The sequence below is a fragment of the Trematosphaeria pertusa genome (genome assembly GCF_010094035.1).
Source record: "Trematosphaeria pertusa strain CBS 122368 unplaced genomic scaffold BU26scaffold_19, whole genome shotgun sequence".
Lineage (NCBI taxonomy): Eukaryota > Fungi > Ascomycota > Dothideomycetes > Pleosporales > Trematosphaeriaceae > Trematosphaeria > Trematosphaeria pertusa.
Genome location: NW_022987230.1, coordinates 585,510 through 601,979, shown reverse-complemented (window position 1 = coordinate 601,979; position 16,470 = coordinate 585,510). Strand labels below are relative to the sequence as shown.

Below are 16,470 nucleotides of genomic sequence, written 5' to 3'. Positions count from 1 at the left end.
GTCTATGTCTTTCTTGTTTACAGCGTAATCGTAGTCATGAATGTCTTACGGAACCGCTGAAAAGCTGGGGGGCGCTTCTTTCCTCTTCTAGCGAGGGAGTAGGGAGGATATTTTCTAGAGGCGATGGGTGGTGGTGGAAGGAATCGCTTGAGCTGTAGCACTGCTCTCTAGATAGAGTGCGAACGAATTAAATCACGTTCAAAACGAATGCTCTACTTCGTGTCCTCTTGTCGAAAGTTGCGGGAATTTTCTACCTGGCTAACGTCCAGCTTGGGCCATGGGCAGCGTTTGTGGACGAGAATTTGCTTCTTTTCTCGGATGGGGAGGAAATGGGAAGTAGTGAGGTCTGGGATTGAGGACAAGTTCTGCACGCGCGTAGTCATCTTGACCGGTCTTGATTTCCAGTGCTGTCTTGGACATGTATAGCTAGATTATCAAGGGCCAATCCAAGCGCGCGAACCAATCTTTCGCCAAAGCTCTAGACATCGAACCCACCCACCCACGTCCTACCTCAGCTTGACCTTCAGGACGCCGCTCAGCGCCTCCACCGCCGACTCCACATACTCCTTCGCATAGGACTTCACATCGGCATCCCCTAGCATCACCCTCAGCGCCGAGCCCGTGGGACCCGCGCGAACGTGCTTCTCAATCGCAGCGGCGCCCTTGTTCTTCATCAAAGCGAGATACGTCTGCGTTTCCTTCCGCACAAGTGCGTAGCACTCCTCCACTTTCTGGGCGGTCTGGTCGACGGCTTTCTTAGGGATCTTCGACTTGAGCGGATGAGACCCTTTCCGCGACATGCCGCGCAGTTGGTCGGTAAGCCGGATGAGGACACGCAGGAGCTCGAGCAAGCCGTAGAAGTACATGAGCATGTCTTCATGCAGGATGAGCGCCTCTCGGCTCAATCCGTCGTTCGCTGGGTCGGATATCGGGTAAGACTTTAAGGCGATAATGTGCATATCGAGTCCGTCAAGAAGCGAATTGAAGAGCTCGTCCAGCGTCTTGCCCTCTGTGTTGGCGTTGTGCATCATCAGCGCGACCTGACTCAAAGCATCCCATAAGAGGAAGAAGACGGCCTCGATTCGATTAAAATCCGGCTGCTTATCAATTTTGAGCTTGTAGGCATCGTGATTAGCGTTCGCCATGACTCGAAAGCCGTCGGACAAGGGCTCCTTATAGGCGAGCTTGCACGAAGGCTCCCAAGTGGTGTGGAAGTAGTTCACCCAGGACGCCGAGACGGGCGGGTTCATCATGACTAGGTCGATGATTGTGTTATCCTCTGAGTATTCAAAGCCGGGGAGTATGGTGAAGTCGCAGTTATCCGAGATGTTTTCGTGGTCTGATGCAAGTTAGATAGCGCTCTCATTCTAGGGATATACAATAACCGGATGTAGAGGGCAACTCCTCTGCTACACTTACTTGACCAATGGATGCTCGGTGCCTGATCGATTGGGTCTCCCCTGAGGCGGGCGGCGCGACGAAGCTCGATCACGCAGAGGTGTTTTGTCAAGCTGCATCTCAATTTTTGTTTGAAATCCTGTAACTCGAGGGCTTTGTCGTAGTTAAAATTCTGCAAATCGGTGTACAAGAAATCACTCGTCTTGTTTTCCATCCGCTGGATCGTGCCGACGACTCTCGACATTTCAGCCTCTGCAGAGAAGCCTTTGGGCCCTTGCACTTCGAATGGATGAGTTTGCGAGATGCGAGAAAGTAAGATCCACGAGACGCTTTCATGGAGCATTTCCTTAATCCTGGCATAGGTGTACTGTTGGAAGGCGATTGTTCCGAGACCAAGGTTTAGATGCAACCGTGTCGAAAGTAGAACCATTGCCCTACGCTGTTTCCCGGCGTCGTCTGCAAGAAGATGTCGCGCTAGCATTGCTGCTTGAAGCAGATAACGAGGAGGTTCCGGCGCCTTTGCGTGTAGATGAAGCAGCCCTAGGATCGCCAAGTAAGCTGCGACATAGTTCTCGCCGGGTAGCTGTGCGGCGAGGTGGTAAAGCTTCAGTGCGTTGGATACAAAGTCCTCTAGCACCGCGGTGCTAGGAACTGGACATGCCGAGACCGTCAACAGATAGTCGAACTTCAGGACGTTGACTTCCGCTTCTAACCATTGGGAAACAGATTCCTGCGTATGGAGTAAGTATGTGTCATGAAGATAGCTCAGTGTCATAATACCTCAGGAGCGTCGGTTGATTCTGGCATCAAAGACCGAGTTGTGTCGCAAATGAAGCTGTGAAATGCTCTTTGATCGTCTGCTGACATCTGCGGCACGAATCGACGCAGGTCATGGAAGCACTGGCGTAAAGACGAATGTCGACGCCAATAATCCTTGCAGAGCTCAAGGATGGGCTCGCGAACATAGGTGGCCAGGGCCATGTGCGTGAGCTGTATCCCGCGACCCTGGGGTGGAACCCGAACTTTCGAGAAGCGCGTTATAAGTGTTTTTACCTTGAGTGTAGCCCTAAAGCGATCAATACGACTGTATCCCGGTGTCGGAATGTTTTGACGCCACTCACTCGTCAAAGGAGTATAGGTGCTTCACCGCTTCCATGTAGCCTCCCCATATGGTCCATGAGGTGGAGCATAACTCAAACAGAGGTTGAGAGGTCTGGCAACTTTCCGCTTCCCCCAAGGCCCTTTCAATAGCCTGCAGGCAACAAGCTTCGACGATGTACCAATCTTTCAGCTCTTCAGCGAGTGACGCTTTGTAAAGCAGGAGTTCGCTGTACTGCTTGTCCATGTATTCTTTTAGGGTTGGTGGAGGCCGGTCCCAGAGTTCGAAAAGCTCGGAAAGGCGGCCTTGGCGCTTGAAGATTTCTCCCATAAACCGCAAGTCTTTCACGTCTTTCACTCGGATTGTATCATCCTGGTCCGAGTCAGCCACAATGAGAACGATATTTCGTAGGAAAGGAGGCGTTTACCGTAGGTTTTGGAGAGTTGTCGTACGCTTCCTTCAACTGGCGAAGGGCAAGATTGAGTTGGATCTGGCTGCCTAGATCGGCTTGCCCTGATCCCTCACTCGCAGCGACCTTCTTCTCGGCTGCCAGCTGGTTCGCAAGAATGAGAGAGTAGTAGGCGGCCTTCTTAGACTTGAGCCCCTCTTTGTTGGCTTGTACGATCGCCTCCAACAGTTAGCGTACGGTCCCATGGAACGGGCGAGCAAACCGGGTCAACTTACGAATCGGACATCTTCCCAGCAATCCGCCCTCATCGCAGAAATAAAGAGGTCAGACCACAACTGCAACCTCGCGTTTCGGCTAGGCAGAATCTTGGCCGCATTTTTCCAGCCCTTCAGCGCTTCTTCGCCGATAGAAGCCAAAAACAGTGTCTGCGGGTTAAGCCGTCGTATCGTTTCTGGCAGCAGTGAATACACGAAAGAAAGCAAGGACCGGTCTGTCACGGGTGGTTGGCGTTGACACACGGATAGTAGCAGGCCAAGGACCTCGTTGGCGTTGCTCTCTAATGATAGCAAGACGTCCGCTTTCCAAGCCTGAAACGACAGTCAGTACGCAACCCAAATTGAAAATCGAATAGCACTTGCCTGGGCGTATGGGTCTCCGGGGCGCTTCTTGAGATGCCTGCCTATCGCCTCGAGAGCAAATTTCGGTTTTGGATAGTCTCGTCTGGCTTTGGAAAGTTTGTCCCAGTTAAACGCCATGGCGAACGGGGAGCTTTTGTCGGGGCATCCAAAGAGTGGTATCTGATGCAGCGAGAGTAATAGTGGCGGTAGTACAAATGTAAAGCCGCAGCGTGGGGGCGGTGGGGATCGAGTGTCGAGGTGAGAAAGGCGCCTGTTGTGGAAGTCGGCCGCGCCCTCGGCTGCGCTTTCCGCTTACCCTTCGTGAGCAGGAAACTGCGCTGAACACCATCACGCCCGCTGTCCACGGGTACTCCAGGACGGCGATTCACAAACTCAGCAATGTCTCACCGGGCGTTCCTTGAATTACGTATGGGCAAAAGGGCAGAATTTGCAGGACTATAGTAGAAAATGCAGTCGAAATGGCAGAGGACCCTCCTGAAGAGCACAACTATCACTCCGGACCGTGCAAGTGGATGACTCTCGGATTGTCTACTATACTACATATGATACAACGAAGCGCCTACTCTTCGCTTGAAAGAGGCGGGAATAAAGCTCCCTCGTGCCTCACGCCCAAATCAATCATTGGCGCCCCATACTCCAAATCGCGACCGGGCCTACAATACGCAAACGTCCGCCGCGACCCATCGACACCAAGCTGGTCAAGCAGCATCTTCGCTTTGTTGGGCATATATGGCTGCAGAAGAATACCAGTCATGCGGAGTGCTTCGGATGCGAGGTAGATAATCTTGTCCACTTCTTCGCCAGGTTCACCAGGACCGTAAGGCAAGACCTTGTCCCAGGGCGAGGACATCTGGAAGAACCGGTTTGCCTGGAGGTAGTCAGCATACGCATTAACAAAGGACGACGGGCAGCAGTCGACTTACAGCTCGGACGAGCTCGGCAATATGAGATACCGCCATCCTCGGATCATGTGCGTCGAGAGATGCTGCGGCTTTCGGAGGCGCTACTAACAAACTATTGTTGTAGAACCGTGAGCCTGGTCCTTCCTGCCATTGCTCTGCTGGCCATGGCCCTATTCGCTCTACTGCTCCTCGCACGCTCCATTTCCTGCCTCTCGTAACTCGGGACGCCAGGTTGCCGAATGATGAGTTTAGGAACTTGTTGTACAAGGTTATTATGCGAATATTGTCGTAGTTCGAGTCGTCCTGAATGCCGCCGTCGTGCGCCAGGTAGAATCGCATGACATCGGGCCCAAATCGGTCTAGGGCGAGGAAGGGATCGACAACTCGTCCGGTGGACTTGGACATCTTCGCGCCCCCGAGGGTCCAGTGTGCATGAGTGAGAATCTTTCGTGGGAGTGGCAGTCCCAGAGCCATCAGAAAGGCTGGCCAATAGATGCAGTGGAATCGAACGATATCCTTCCCGATGACATGGCAGTCAGCGGGCCAGCCTCCGGCATGCTCGCGGCCGGGGGTCCAGGGATACCCAGCTTTCGTGGCGTAGTTCATGAGGGCGTCGAGCCAAACGTAAATAGTCTGAGTGTCGTCTTCAGGGACACGGATGCCCCAAGTGAGACGATCAGACGGACGCGAGATAGAAAGATCTTCGAGGCCAGACTCTACAGCTTGTACAACCTCCTTCATGCGGTGTTCGGGTGCGATCCACTCAGGATTCTGCTTGTAGAAGTCGAGGATACGATTGCGGAATGCAGAGAGGCGAAAGTGATAGTTCTTCTCGGACGCCCACTCTACCTCGCTCCCCGTCTCGATGGACGTCTCCAAGTATGTTAGCGGGCTTCCAGCAACCGTCTAGCGGCATGCTCACCATTATCTTCCGCCCAGTAGGGGGGTCGAGATACGGCTGAACCGCCGACTGCGGATAGAATGCCTCGTCCGTGACGGAGTACCAGCCCTCATGCTTCTCGGTGTATATGTAGCCCTTCTCTTTTAGCAAGAACTGCCAGCCATCAGCCTCTGCTCCTCACGGCCATTGAGAGCCAAGCCCATACCCAGGCATACTCTACTGCGTCTTTGTGCTCCCGGTCCGTCGTTCGTACGAAGTGGTCGTTCGTGATAAGCGCCTTCTGAGCCAGTTGCTTGAAAATAGCGGCGCCTTTGTCACAGAAGAGCTTAGGCTCGATGCCGGCTTTCGCAGCCGCTCGTTGAACCTGTGGCCTGTTAGCTCTCGAAGGGATCACTGTGTTGTTAGACAACCTTTAGACCATGTTCGTCGGTTCCTGTGCAAAGCAAGGCCTTCTCTCCCTTCAGCACTCTCCACCGTTTGATGATGTCCGTGAGGACCATCGTATAGAGATGGCCAACATGGGGGGCTGTTACACGGCGTCAGTCGATCTCTTCTCATGTTCCGGGGCCAATTGAAGGAACCCGCACCTGCATTGACGTAGAATATGGGGGTGGTGATGTAGAACGGCTTCTGGTCGGGGAAGGACGGAACTGAATAGTGTCGGCTACGAATGCGCTGTGCCTGGCATGCCTTGCAAATCCATGGTGCGGTTTGGAAGGAATCGGGACGTAATCTTCGAATAGCGGGCGTCGCTGAGCCGAGGATGCGTGAGCGCATTCTTCCTCGATTGCAGCATCCCACGAACAGCTCCGACGCGCAGCTTCAAAGTTTCGGTGCACGGACCACATCTCGCTTATGTGACGGGACATCTAACTTCACTCCTTGGCGGCGGCCCGTCTCTCTCCCTCACCGATCACCACAAGAGCGGCGTCGATCATGCCATTGGCATTTCTCACACCTCCTGGTGATGTGGGGTTGCCTACGCGGTCGTATGCACAGCGCCCACTCGACAGCTGCACCAAATGCTGTGCCTCAGTTTGCCTAGTCTGGGTTTGATCCATGCGTCAACTCATGAAGTCCTGTATAGCCAGTCGCTATGCTGAAGCTAATTCCTCTTCCGCTATCTCATTGGTCTTACTTGCTGGTTTCCCGTTCTTTTTCTGGCTTCTTTCTCCGTGGCTTTCCACCATGGCTCCGGCTTGCACCCACGCACGATGCTTTCGAATCCGGAAAGAGATAGCAATGGTATGAATCCAATGGCATCGGTCGCCTCTGTGGTCGCTGCTTAAGCGGCAATTGGTGCCGTCCTCATTGCGCGGGTACAGCAACCTTTCACACCCTCTCCGGGTGACACCCAGCCCGTCGCCTACGATACACTGGGCAACACTAGCTGCCGACTCGTCCTTGTTTTCGAGATGTACCCCGCTGCTCGATCACGTTCAGTCAGTCTGTCGGTGGCGCATGTGCGCGCCATCGCTTCTGCTATGCCAAGACTCAACCTTCTATTGATCCTATTCAGACCCAAATCCGGAAGTCCACCTCGCCTCACCTCCCTTCACCCCCTTGTTCCCCCCTTGCGCAGTTCCTTGTTGCTATTCGAGCCATATACGGATTCTTTGTAATTTCAGGCACCTCGTGGCCATGCAGCCCGTCCAATTCCTTTCTCCGAATATTCTGGAACAGGCCCATCCGGTCGTTATTGAGCGCTATTGACACTTTAACCGCCGACCTCGCCCATCATGACCCGTCGTGTCGGTGAGCGCTTCACTTTAATTGGTCCCTATTCAAAGTGATCCCCGAATAAGCCTTTCATTTCTCGCCGACATGGACCACTCGCCTTGCCCTGGCATCCTTATTGAGCCTTATGCGAGAGCCATGTTCTTTATTGATCCTATTGAGGCTCGTTCAGGACGGCCAGTCTTGCGTGGCCCCCTTTATCTTCTCCCACGAGGCCCCAAAGCATAAACTTCTCCTCTAAACCACTTCCTTCAACTCAGCATCGACATCCATTCAAGCCAGTCTTTCAGACACTGCAAACAAGTCGACAGAACTCCATCTAACTCCTACCACTCATTTGGACTACAAACCTTCCGTCTTCACCATGAAGCTCAGCGCCATCATCGCCGCCGCTATCCTCAGCGCCACCGCCTACGGTGCTGCTATCCCCGACCCACACTGCAAGTTCCCAGGCCAGCCATGCAAGCGTGAGGCTATCCCCGAGCCCGTGGCTCTCCCACAGCCCGTGGCTGATCCTCACTGCAAGTTCCCCGGTCAGCCTTGCAAGCGCGAGGCCGAGCCCATGCCAGAGCCTGGTAAGTACAAGTTCAATGGTTGGACTACCAAGGGCCCGCAGCGATTCCCCGGTCAGCCAGGATCTACGAAGCGCGAGGCAGAGCCCGAAGCCGGGTACAAGTTCAACGGCTGGACTACCAAGGGCCCGAAGCGGTTCCCTGGCCAGCCCGGTTCTACGAAGCGCGACGCAGAGCCCGAAGCTGGGTACAAGTTCAACGGGTGGACTACGAAGGGCCCGAAGCGATTCCCCGGTCAGCCAGGTTCCACTAAGCGTGAGGCAGAACCGCAACCGGAGCCCGAAGCCGATCCCCACTGCAAGTTCCCGGGCCAGCCATGCAAGCGCGATGCTGCTCCTGAGCCTGGTAAGTACAAGTTCAACGGCTGGACTACGAAGGGCCCCAATCGTTTCCCCGGTCAGCCAGGTTCGACTAAACGTGAGGCAGAGCCCGAGCCCGAGCCGATCCCCGAGCCAAAGCCTCACTGCAAGTTCCCTGGCCAGCCCTGCTAAGCGGCTCGTCGGAACCGTCGACAACGCTCTCATAAGGGCGCCGATACTTCACCTTCTTCTTTTTTGATCAAGTTTTCTTTTCCCCTTTCGACTTCTCTTCTTCCGCCGACACTCGAGCATCTGGACGATCCACACCGACAACACCATTCTTCTGGATTTTCATCCGAGCGTCGACGCCTTGTACATTCGATGCTCTTCATATTTACTGGCTCGTATATCATACCGACAACGGGATATGTGCATGAGCAGGTCGGTCCTCCCTACGACAGTCTCCTACTCGCTTCACACACCACACGGCTATGGACCGCGAGTCTGGACAGTGGAAAGGATGCCTGGCCTTTTCTTCTTTCTTGTTTCATATCCACAGAATCTTGAGCAGGGAACATATGCGATATGGATACCTTGGTGGTGGTTGGCCGTCGCTCTTTCATTGCTGGTTCTCTTCGAGCTCCTTTGTATGTAGTGACTTAAGGGCTTGCGGTCAGTACCGTGTAGCCGTCCAAATGTATATGTTTGGGCTCTTGCGCTTCTCATCCTTTCTCCTTTGCGTCACCGTGACTTACACAGTGATACTAACCCGCCGTGTCTTTCCTTGTCATGCTTGCCTGACCCCCATTACCCACTCTTCGCATCTTCCCTTTCTCATTCCAACACATACCTTCCTTCCCTCCTCGCTGAAAGCCACCACTCGCCTCAACCATCTAAAACACCCCGGGCCCTTGACGCCTCCCTCTTCCCGCTCACAATTCCGACACTCACTCGCTCTGTACTATCAAGCAAAACCCAAGCGAACAAATCAGGCTCCGTACTACCAACACTCACCTTGTCCGTATGTACCACTCCCCACTCCCCCTCCCACCCCAACAATCGCTCCCGTTAGCTCCTTCAAGCCGCGATCTCGCTCCCATTCAAGCCCTACCGGACCCCTTACCGTCTCATCCCACTGCCTCCTCAGCGCTCCAACATCTCGCCGCGCCTCCGGACTCCGCGCAAGTTCCGCACAGCACGGTATCCGCAGCAAGACTGCTTGGAGCCCCAAGTATCCACAGTCGTAAAAAAAATGCCTTGCGACGCCTTTCAAACCCTCCATCCTTGAGGCGTAATTCCCAGAGCGTAATGAACCCAGAGTTAGCATTACACACTGCCCCCGTCCGCCGTCCCTCCTCCCTCCTCCCTCCGTTTCAAACCCTTCACGTTTCCCGCCTCGCACAACCTAATCGCAATCTTCCACCGCCACGGGAAACTCAATGCAAGCAAGCAACGCCTAAACACTCACTCAGCCCGCCGGCATTTCCGCGCGACCGCGAACGTTCGGAACGCGCGTGAAACTGTGGAACCGCTAAACCTAAACATTGCGCATAGGAAAGCATATGAACACAGCCCCCATTGTTTTTTCTTGTTTTTCAAGGGCGTTGTTGGGTTTATAGCCGCGTGTGCGTGTGTGTGGTAATTAGCGGCCTTTTTGTGATGGGGTACCGCGATGCTGGTTGAAATGAGGCATGAGTGTGTGACGTTATGCGCAGCGTGATTGGGAAACTCCCTAGGTTTGTCGGGAAACTTAGCATGAAGGGACATGGCGCGTGCGAAACGCGAGCGCACGCGAAGTCCGAGGGCGGAGGGGGGAGGGAATTGATGGCCTTTATGTGCTTTGTGGGTGGTTTTTGGGTCGTGGAGAGGATGGAGTGCGGGAGCTTACTAGGAGTCGCATGCGAAACGCGGGCTCCGACGGCGCAGTAAAACTAACAACGACGCACGCATCGACGTCACCGCGATCGAAACCGGAGATATAGGGCATAATGATGGTTTTGGTGGTATTTAGTTTCATTTCGTTTCGTTTGACTAGAGGTACTTAATAGTGACCTATTCGACTACGTGCCTCCCACTCCAACTTTTCGCGCGGGCAATGACTGCCCTACAAAGTATCAAGGAGCGTACTCGAAAGCACCAACGCGGTGCCAAACATGCTCCTGCGAAAAGTCATTACCTGCGACGACCATGCGTCTGTATTCCTCCACGGCCCGGCCTTGCGGTCCTCCTCGATGATCCAAGTCTTGAGTGAAGTAAGAAGTAGACGAGAAGGGTATAGATGCTAATGCGTAGATGAGGGAGAGGAGAATGCGGAAGCAAACAAGAAGGTATATAGCATCTCGAAGGGTATCGTGGCTTTGGAAGAGAGAGCCAGGGTATAGATGGACAAAGGATAGGAGAACATCAGATGCAAGAACCGAAACGCTCACTCGCTCGCTGGTCAAAAGCAGATAAACGCACAAGAACAAAACAACAAATGCGAGATAACCGCCCAGGGTCATTCTAGGTCATTAGGGATTCTTTTCGGAGGAGCAATGTGAGGTGGTCAACACGGCTTCACATCTCGTGGCCGTTGACGTTCACCTCGTAGCCTTCATTCTTAGCCCTCAGGGCTTTCGCGAGCATCAGCTCGCGCATCCAGTCAATGCGCTCGTCGCGCGACTTAACGGCAAAGTGATGCACCTTGCCGTTGGGGAGCACCTTCTTCACCTCGCCTTTGCTAGGGGCGGCAGGCACAAGCTGGAACTCGAAGGCGGCTGGGATGCCAGCCTTGTCCTTCTGTCCCGAGGAAAGCCTCAGCGCACGAAGCTTGGCGGACAGCTTGTTGGACGCCAGTGAGGAGCAGGCGACGGCATAGTCGTCCACGTCGATGGTCTGCAGCGCCGAGGAAGACGGGAGCTCGTTGGGATGCATGGCCAATGTCGTACCCTGCAGACGGAAGTGGTGGTCCTGCCATTCGTGGCGCAGCAGACGAGTCCGGCGCTTCTTCATCCAACCATGGTGATTCACGCCCTGGTACGCAAACGCTGCCTGGGGTGCATCCTCGGGCCGTGCGGTCTTGATTGGGTCAGAGCACGCGCTGTTGCCCTCCGAGAACTGCGTCTCATGCAAGGTGTCGGAATCGTGCTCAGACGCGCCCGTTGCGCTGAAGACTTGGTCTTCGTTTAGCGCCGGGAGGGGAAGTGAGGGTCGGCGCCAGTCGACCCGTGACCCGGTTCGCTGGATCGGGTCTCTGTACTGCATGTTCGGTGGTACCGACTGGCTTGTGTCGCGTGAAACGGGTCCCACTGGAATTGCTGTAACGGGGGCGTCCATTTCAGAGAACGGTGTACCAAATCGGTATAGGCCACCTGGAGACGCTGTGCGACAGGGCGAAAAGGCGGTGTCTGGTGCCACCTGGGGGCTTGCGGGGACAGCACTGCGTGAGCCGCCGTAGGAGGTGTGGGTGGACGTAGGGCGGGGTGGTGGGATACTGAGCTTAGGTAGGCTCTTCAGGTTTGAGTGTGGTGCTGGTTGGAACTCTGGCGGATGAAGCGCGGGTGTCGGGAGCGCCGACGAATCGAAAGAAGCAGATGTATGTGCTGAGGTAGAAGCGGAGAAAGCGGAGGCCTGCTGGTACTGCTGGTACTGCTGTTGATATGGTTGCATAACGGATGGCCGAGGAGGAAACATGTCCACTGGGGGCGTCGCGGGAGCTTCGATTGGGGTTTGGGTTGTATATGGCTGCTCAACACCTTGGAGGGTAAGGAATTGTCGTACATTGTCTTGAGGGTCGCGCGATTCCACTCTCTGCAGGGCATCCTCGTCGATGTTGAACTCAGGGAGCTCACCAGGGCCTAGAAGGTCGGACGATGCTACCACAGAAGGTATCGCATCTGAGCTGGGACGGTGGACGTTATCCACAGCACGGTTCGCGGTTTGTGGGTTGCCAGGGTCGCCTGCGATGAAAATTTGCCCACCCTTCTCGGGGGATATCGGAAATCCATGCTCTTGCTGTAGCCTGGCAAGCTGCCGTTGCTGCTTCTTCCATTTGGCGCAGCGCTCACCTTTTGCGCACTTGTGGGGCTTGGGTAGTAGTTGCTCGATAGCGACAATAGAGACAGATTCGGCAGGCGTGATAACGTCGTCTCCATTCCGGTGTCTTCTTCCTCTTCGTCTCCGACCACCTCCAGGGGTGATTGGTGTCTTCGCCTCATCTCCGTCACACTCATTGGCACCTCTGGACTTATCGCGGTGTCGCCGTTCTCTGTTCTTGCTCTTTGATCGTTGCCTTGCCTCTTTGCAAGGCCGGTCGACGTCTTGAAAGGGAGTGGGGACGGGGGCGGACGGCGAGACGAGACCGTCGGCGGTTCGCAGGGAGTCGATCTGGTTCCATAGACGATGGCGCTTGCCGAATGACTGGATTTCCAGCTCTTTCAAGTCGTCGAATTGAAGGTCAAGAAGCACGGCGCCGGTTATGTCGTGGGCCTCGAATCGGTCGATGATATCCTCGTCGAAGCCGTTCTGATACATCCAGGTAGCGACCTCGCGGGACGTCCAGGCTCGTACTTCGGCATTATCGAGGTGGGCGACGGCGGTAGCGATGGTGTTGTACTCCTTCTTCGGAACAACGGTCTCTGGGGTGGCTTCTCGAAACGAGGTCTGGATGCGGGACGGGGGTTCCTTTGGCAGCAACGGGGAAAGCTGCAGAGCGAAATCAAACGGGAAGTCATTTGAGGATTGCGAGGATCGGAATAGATGAGGTCCTCTGGGGCCTTCTACTGGCTTTGGGAGGTACCATTCGGCGAATTGAGGTCGAGCTTCGGTGTCCCTGGGAGTTTGGACCTCCTCGAAAGTTGATATCGTCGTCTGGCTACGGCGATTGTCGCTCTGGAGAGTCTTAGCTATGCCAATTGACCAGGCGTTGCATGTGCAACTTACGGAAGAGCCAAGACTGTACTCCTCAAACCCGCTCGAATCGTCTTCGATATCCGTGTAATCGCTGATCATCGAAACGGGACGCTCCAGCGATGTCCGCGCGGAGATGGCGCCCACAAACAGTGACTGCGACTTCCCTCTCTCGAACATCTCCACGCCCGGCTCCAGCGGGGTGATGGGTGTCATGCCCTGCTGTATGGGGGTCAGTCCGGACTCATCGATAACCCATGTGGTAGCCAACCTACCATGATCACGGTATTTGGTGCGCACGAGCTCAATTGCTGGGAAATAGCAGCTCCAGAGTGCTCTACTGAAGGTTCCGAGCGAGTGTCTCAAGCATGGTACGCAAAATGAAGCAGCACAACTGGCGAAAAACGGAGAAAGGACCCTTCGGGTGGAGGGCGCTTGCGAGTGCTTTTGTAGAAGCTGACTGAGCGGTTGTAGAGGTGGAGGCCGTGGCTCGATATTGTGACAGTCCGGCTCCTGCAGAGACAGCACAGTGCTGGCTTCTTCCATCCAGTGAGGGTCTCGAGTCCAAGACGAGGGCAGCCTCCTCCGCCAATCCACGCTCGGAGCTTTCCCGCCCGCATGCCTCGAGGTGAGGTGGGCGCTTAGACTAGGACGTTGAGCTGGCTGACGAGCCCGATTCGCTGCGGTGTTTCTGCCAAAGTCTGCTAAAATAGCTCGAAGAGGACGCCAATGTCCATTAATATCTCCCAACACAGACTAGCAGTAGGCCTAAGTACAGTAGGGTAGCGGGGGCCCACTCTGATCAGGGCTCGCTTCGGCACGAGGAGGCTCGAGCGGGTAGAGATGCAGATTCGGCCCTTGTTTCAAACCACCAGAGGCGATCATCGTGTACGACGACGAGTTCAAGCCGCAGACACTGCAGATCTGAGTTGTCACCGCCTCTCGTTCGCATGCCGTGATCGCGTGCGCGGCAGGCTCTTTCGTTGCGCAGCCCCACGAGTACGTACCTCGGGGCGGGGGCGGCCCAATCGTCGGTGCATGGCAGCCGTCCCGGGGTCAAGTGATGTCTTGGGCCCCAATGCTGCGATAGCCGCCGCTGGTTGGGGCGCTGAGCCTTGGGGCCGACCACAGCGAGGTTGGGATTAGATTGATGTGCGCGGAGCGCGCTCGGGAAAAGCCACGGCGCAACGTCGCACGGCCACCCGAATCGCAAGCCTCACTGCCAGCCATGCTGCAGCGAAGAATATTGGAAACGGCGCTATCACCGAGCATTCAGCAGCTTTCGGACGGCTGCGTGCAGCAATGCACGCCACACGGACGCACTGTTCATCGGGAGATGCATTCCGTCATTGTGCTGCACCTGGTCCTGCTGGCCTGGGGAAAGCGACCTCCTCGCGCTGTAGAACATATATCGAGCATCTCCGTCCGCCGTGAAACGTGGACTCTCCGACGGCGGAAGCAGCTTTGGCTCATCCCGAGGTCCTCTCGAGCAGCACAGTGGAGACATGACTATCCCAAGTTCGCTCTCCTCCGCCTCGCTTCTACCATCCCCTCAGACCGCTCTTCCGCCCACCATCTTCTCCTCCCGTCCAAGGGATGCTTGTGCGAGCCTACGATGGAACCATCGTCTATCCGAGAGCCAACAGCTCTTCAGAGAGCTGCCACACTCTGCTCACATGATTCAATGCTCATGCGGGCTCGAGCCCATTTGTCCCTCGTGCTCCGCGACCACGATGGTCCTGTCAAGGTGTGGTGGGCAGAGGGCGAATCACCTTGTGTAGACGGCTCTCGACGCTCCTCTGCCAGACCGCTAGCCGGCAAGGCATGAAGCCGCGCCCATCTCAGCCGTTTCGCCACGGGAATCGCAGAGCTGGCCCAGCTGCTGTGGCCAGGTACACCACCCACCAGGGAGCGTATTCTGCCGTACGCTCCGTTGGTGGGATCAATGCGGTTCCGGGCGAGCGGTCGTTGTTCCGGCCTCAACAAATCCTATCAGAATCGTCCAGACGTGCATCCTATTACAGAAGCTCTACCAATCGAAGTGTGTATGTCGCTAGCTACGCTCGCGTTACCCTGCCGAAGAGGGGCTTCTGAATCATGCTCAGGATACGAGCTCCCCGCAAATTTGCCATCCAGAGACCTGATCCGTCCTCAAGATCGATGGCAAATCCAGATTCCGGGTAGACGAGGAGAGTGGAGTCCGTCCAAGGAGCTCAAGGCCGGGCGCAGCTCGCGGTTTGTAGCGGATACATAACCCTCAGCATAAGATCCGCGCTGTCAGGTGAGCAATCTACGCGTAGGCTTGGTCGGGCAAGTACCTACTACTTAGGCTTATTCGCGGAGCTACCAAGTATTGACTATCAGTGTCGGTAACCAATCGCAGCGGATAGCAGCCACCTGTCGTCGAGACGGGAAAATAGTCCAGCCGTGCAGAAAGCCTCGTCCCGTGTGGGCTAATTATGGGCCATTTCTATTCACTCCCGCCCCGGCTCAGGTTAATTAGCGGTCTTTTAATAGCAGCGGACGGGAGAGGATGCACGAAATCCAACCGAAATGGCCCCTGCCACCAGAGAGGTCGCTCCACGCGCGATAAGCCCTACCATTGGACGGGTCGGCGGGCTAATCTAAAGCTTGTCATGCACAGTCCGACCGCTCTGACACCACTCGTGGAGCTATCCCGCGCAAAGGCGGCCATCACGCCTTCATTCCGTCGCTTCTGCATGTCGCACCCTGGTCCGGCCGCCGCGTCACACGAGCGGTCTCCGGCCATCGCTCGGAAAGCTCGTCAACGACGGACCTGCCGTGTTTGGTCGCCCATTCGAACAACCTTTCTCGCCCGTCCAGCCAGGTCGCCAGCTTCCGTGGTGGAGATGACCACGGCAGATTCGTAGGTGGATGGGGCGAGCACTGCGAGGTCACTTGGTGTCTTCTCCGCAACTCCCCAACCTGACCGTGAACAGTACGAGTAATACTCGCTATCACCAAGCACATTGCAGACCCGCTCGTTGCCAGCTCCGACGGGTGCCCTTGCGGACGCGGAAGAGTACAGTCCAATTCATCCCTCCGCCCAAGACTGCGTGGCCCGGAGCGGCACGTTGGTTGTTCGAGCTTTTGTATAGTACAGTGCGGCAACACGAAGGCGCTGTGCATCCCTCGGGTCCGACAGCACAGCAGGCTTGTGGTTATTCATGCCAGCAGTTCCAGCATTCTGGACGCCAAATGCTCGCAAATGCAGAGCTCACATATGGCCTTGGCAATATTGCAGCTTCGAGGATCGACGGTGGTCAAGGCGAGCAGCAACGTTCGGGCCGGCCAGTTATCGCAACCGCTGCAAGTGTTTGATCTGGCTCCTACGCCGCTTTCGGATCAGGTGGTTGGGGTCAAAAGGAGGCCAAGACCACTGTCCCGGTCAGCACTCCACGCTGTTAATCTCACCGAAATGGGTCATTTAGTGCTAAAAACGCCGTGCGGGGGCCGCCAACCCAGATCGGGTCCCATGCAGAGGAGCACTGGGTTGTGAGTGGCTCGAGCTGGCGGGTAACTGCGAGCAAAAATAGCTGCAGTTCTGGAAATGCCCCAAATTTCGATATCAACCTGCAGGCTAACCAACCTCTGCCCAATCATTCAT

At 55.5% G+C, this 16,470-nt stretch overlaps 7 protein-coding genes across 7 annotated transcripts; 3 read left to right on the top strand and 4 right to left on the bottom strand.

The window, feature by feature from the left end:
• Positions 1-382: 382 nt before the first annotated feature.
• BU26DRAFT_524289 (uncharacterized protein) lies at positions 383-3,774 on the bottom strand. Its single transcript, XM_033830247.1, has 7 exons — positions 3,545-3,774; positions 3,182-3,493; positions 2,925-3,125; positions 2,520-2,869; positions 2,179-2,464; positions 1,420-2,128; positions 383-1,339 (listed from the first exon to the last, which is right to left on the bottom strand). Exons 1-7 carry the CDS (start codon positions 3,659-3,661, stop codon positions 507-509), a joined length of 2,808 nt encoding a protein of 935 aa, XP_033677731.1. The 5' UTR covers positions 3,662-3,774; the 3' UTR covers positions 383-506.
• Positions 3,775-4,054: 280 nt separating this feature from the next.
• On the bottom strand, positions 4,055-6,132 carry BU26DRAFT_467118 (methionyl-tRNA synthetase-like protein). Its single transcript, XM_033825249.1, has 6 exons — positions 5,935-6,132; positions 5,758-5,873; positions 5,553-5,711; positions 5,369-5,500; positions 4,468-5,319; positions 4,055-4,412 (listed from the first exon to the last, which is right to left on the bottom strand). Exons 1-6 carry the CDS (start codon positions 6,122-6,124, stop codon positions 4,104-4,106), a joined length of 1,758 nt encoding a protein of 585 aa, XP_033677730.1. The 5' UTR covers positions 6,125-6,132; the 3' UTR covers positions 4,055-4,103.
• Positions 6,133-7,186: 1,054 nt separating this feature from the next.
• Positions 7,187-8,313, top strand: BU26DRAFT_131496 (uncharacterized protein). Its single transcript, XM_033819674.1, has 2 exons — positions 7,187-8,001; positions 8,083-8,313. The coding sequence occupies exons 1-2, from the start codon at positions 7,449-7,451 to the stop codon at positions 8,145-8,147; spliced, it is 618 nt and encodes a 205-aa protein (XP_033677729.1). The 5' UTR covers positions 7,187-7,448; the 3' UTR covers positions 8,148-8,313.
• BU26DRAFT_131480 (uncharacterized protein) lies at positions 8,314-9,311 on the top strand. Its single transcript, XM_033819673.1, has one exon. The coding sequence runs from the start codon at positions 8,447-8,449 to the stop codon at positions 9,200-9,202; it is 756 nt and encodes a 251-aa protein (XP_033677728.1). The 5' UTR covers positions 8,314-8,446; the 3' UTR covers positions 9,203-9,311.
• A 1,200-nt stretch (positions 9,312-10,511) lies between these two features.
• On the bottom strand, positions 10,512-13,120 carry BU26DRAFT_510535 (uncharacterized protein; the record flags this gene model as incomplete). Its single annotated transcript, XM_033827242.1, has 3 exons — positions 10,512-12,824; positions 12,876-13,064; positions 13,118-13,120. 3 exons carry the CDS (start codon positions 13,118-13,120, stop codon positions 10,512-10,514), a joined length of 2,505 nt encoding a protein of 834 aa, XP_033677727.1.
• A 1,018-nt stretch (positions 13,121-14,138) lies between these two features.
• BU26DRAFT_131472 (uncharacterized protein) lies at positions 14,139-15,103 on the top strand. The gene has a single exon (XM_033819672.1). The coding sequence runs from the start codon at positions 14,179-14,181 to the stop codon at positions 14,668-14,670; it is 492 nt and encodes a 163-aa protein (XP_033677726.1). The 5' UTR covers positions 14,139-14,178; the 3' UTR covers positions 14,671-15,103.
• Positions 15,080-16,277, bottom strand: BU26DRAFT_131469 (uncharacterized protein). The gene is made up of 2 exons (XM_033819671.1): positions 15,165-16,277; positions 15,080-15,116 (listed from the first exon to the last, which is right to left on the bottom strand). Exon 1 carries the CDS (start codon positions 15,990-15,992, stop codon positions 15,537-15,539), a length of 456 nt encoding a protein of 151 aa, XP_033677725.1. The 5' UTR covers positions 15,993-16,277; the 3' UTR covers positions 15,080-15,116; positions 15,165-15,536.
• Positions 16,278-16,470: the final 193 nt, after the last annotated feature.

Excerpts from the sequence above, each read along its gene's own strand:
- BU26DRAFT_524289 (XM_033830247.1), bottom strand. The coding sequence starts at position 3,661 with ATGGCGTTTAACTGGGACAAACTTTCCAAAGCCAGACGAGACTATCCA. Across the intron at positions 3,494-3,544 it reads CCGGAGACCCATACGCCCAG|GCTTGGAAAGCGGACGTCTT; the intron begins GCAAGTGCTATT and ends CTGTCGTTTCAG. Across the intron at positions 3,126-3,181 it reads GCTGGGAAGATGTCCGATTC|GCGATCGTACAAGCCAACAA; the intron begins GTAAGTTGACCC and ends TAACTGTTGGAG.
- BU26DRAFT_467118 (XM_033825249.1), bottom strand. The coding sequence starts at position 6,124 with ATGCGCTCACGCATCCTCGGCTCAGCGACGCCCGCTATTCGAAGATTA. Across the intron at positions 5,874-5,934 it reads CATATTCTACGTCAATGCAG|CCCCCCATGTTGGCCATCTC; the intron begins GTGCGGGTTCCT and ends GCCGTGTAACAG. Across the intron at positions 5,320-5,368 it reads CTACTGGGCGGAAGATAATG|ACGTCCATCGAGACGGGGAG; the intron begins GTGAGCATGCCG and ends ACATACTTGGAG.
- BU26DRAFT_131496 (XM_033819674.1), top strand. The coding sequence starts at position 7,449 with ATGAAGCTCAGCGCCATCATCGCCGCCGCTATCCTCAGCGCCACCGCC. Across the intron at positions 8,002-8,082 it reads CGATGCTGCTCCTGAGCCTG|AGCCCGAGCCCGAGCCGATC; the intron begins GTAAGTACAAGT and ends AACGTGAGGCAG.
- BU26DRAFT_131480 (XM_033819673.1), top strand. The coding sequence starts at position 8,447 with ATGGACCGCGAGTCTGGACAGTGGAAAGGATGCCTGGCCTTTTCTTCT.
- BU26DRAFT_131472 (XM_033819672.1), top strand. The coding sequence starts at position 14,179 with ATGCATTCCGTCATTGTGCTGCACCTGGTCCTGCTGGCCTGGGGAAAG.
- BU26DRAFT_131469 (XM_033819671.1), bottom strand. The coding sequence starts at position 15,992 with ATGCACAGCGCCTTCGTGTTGCCGCACTGTACTATACAAAAGCTCGAA.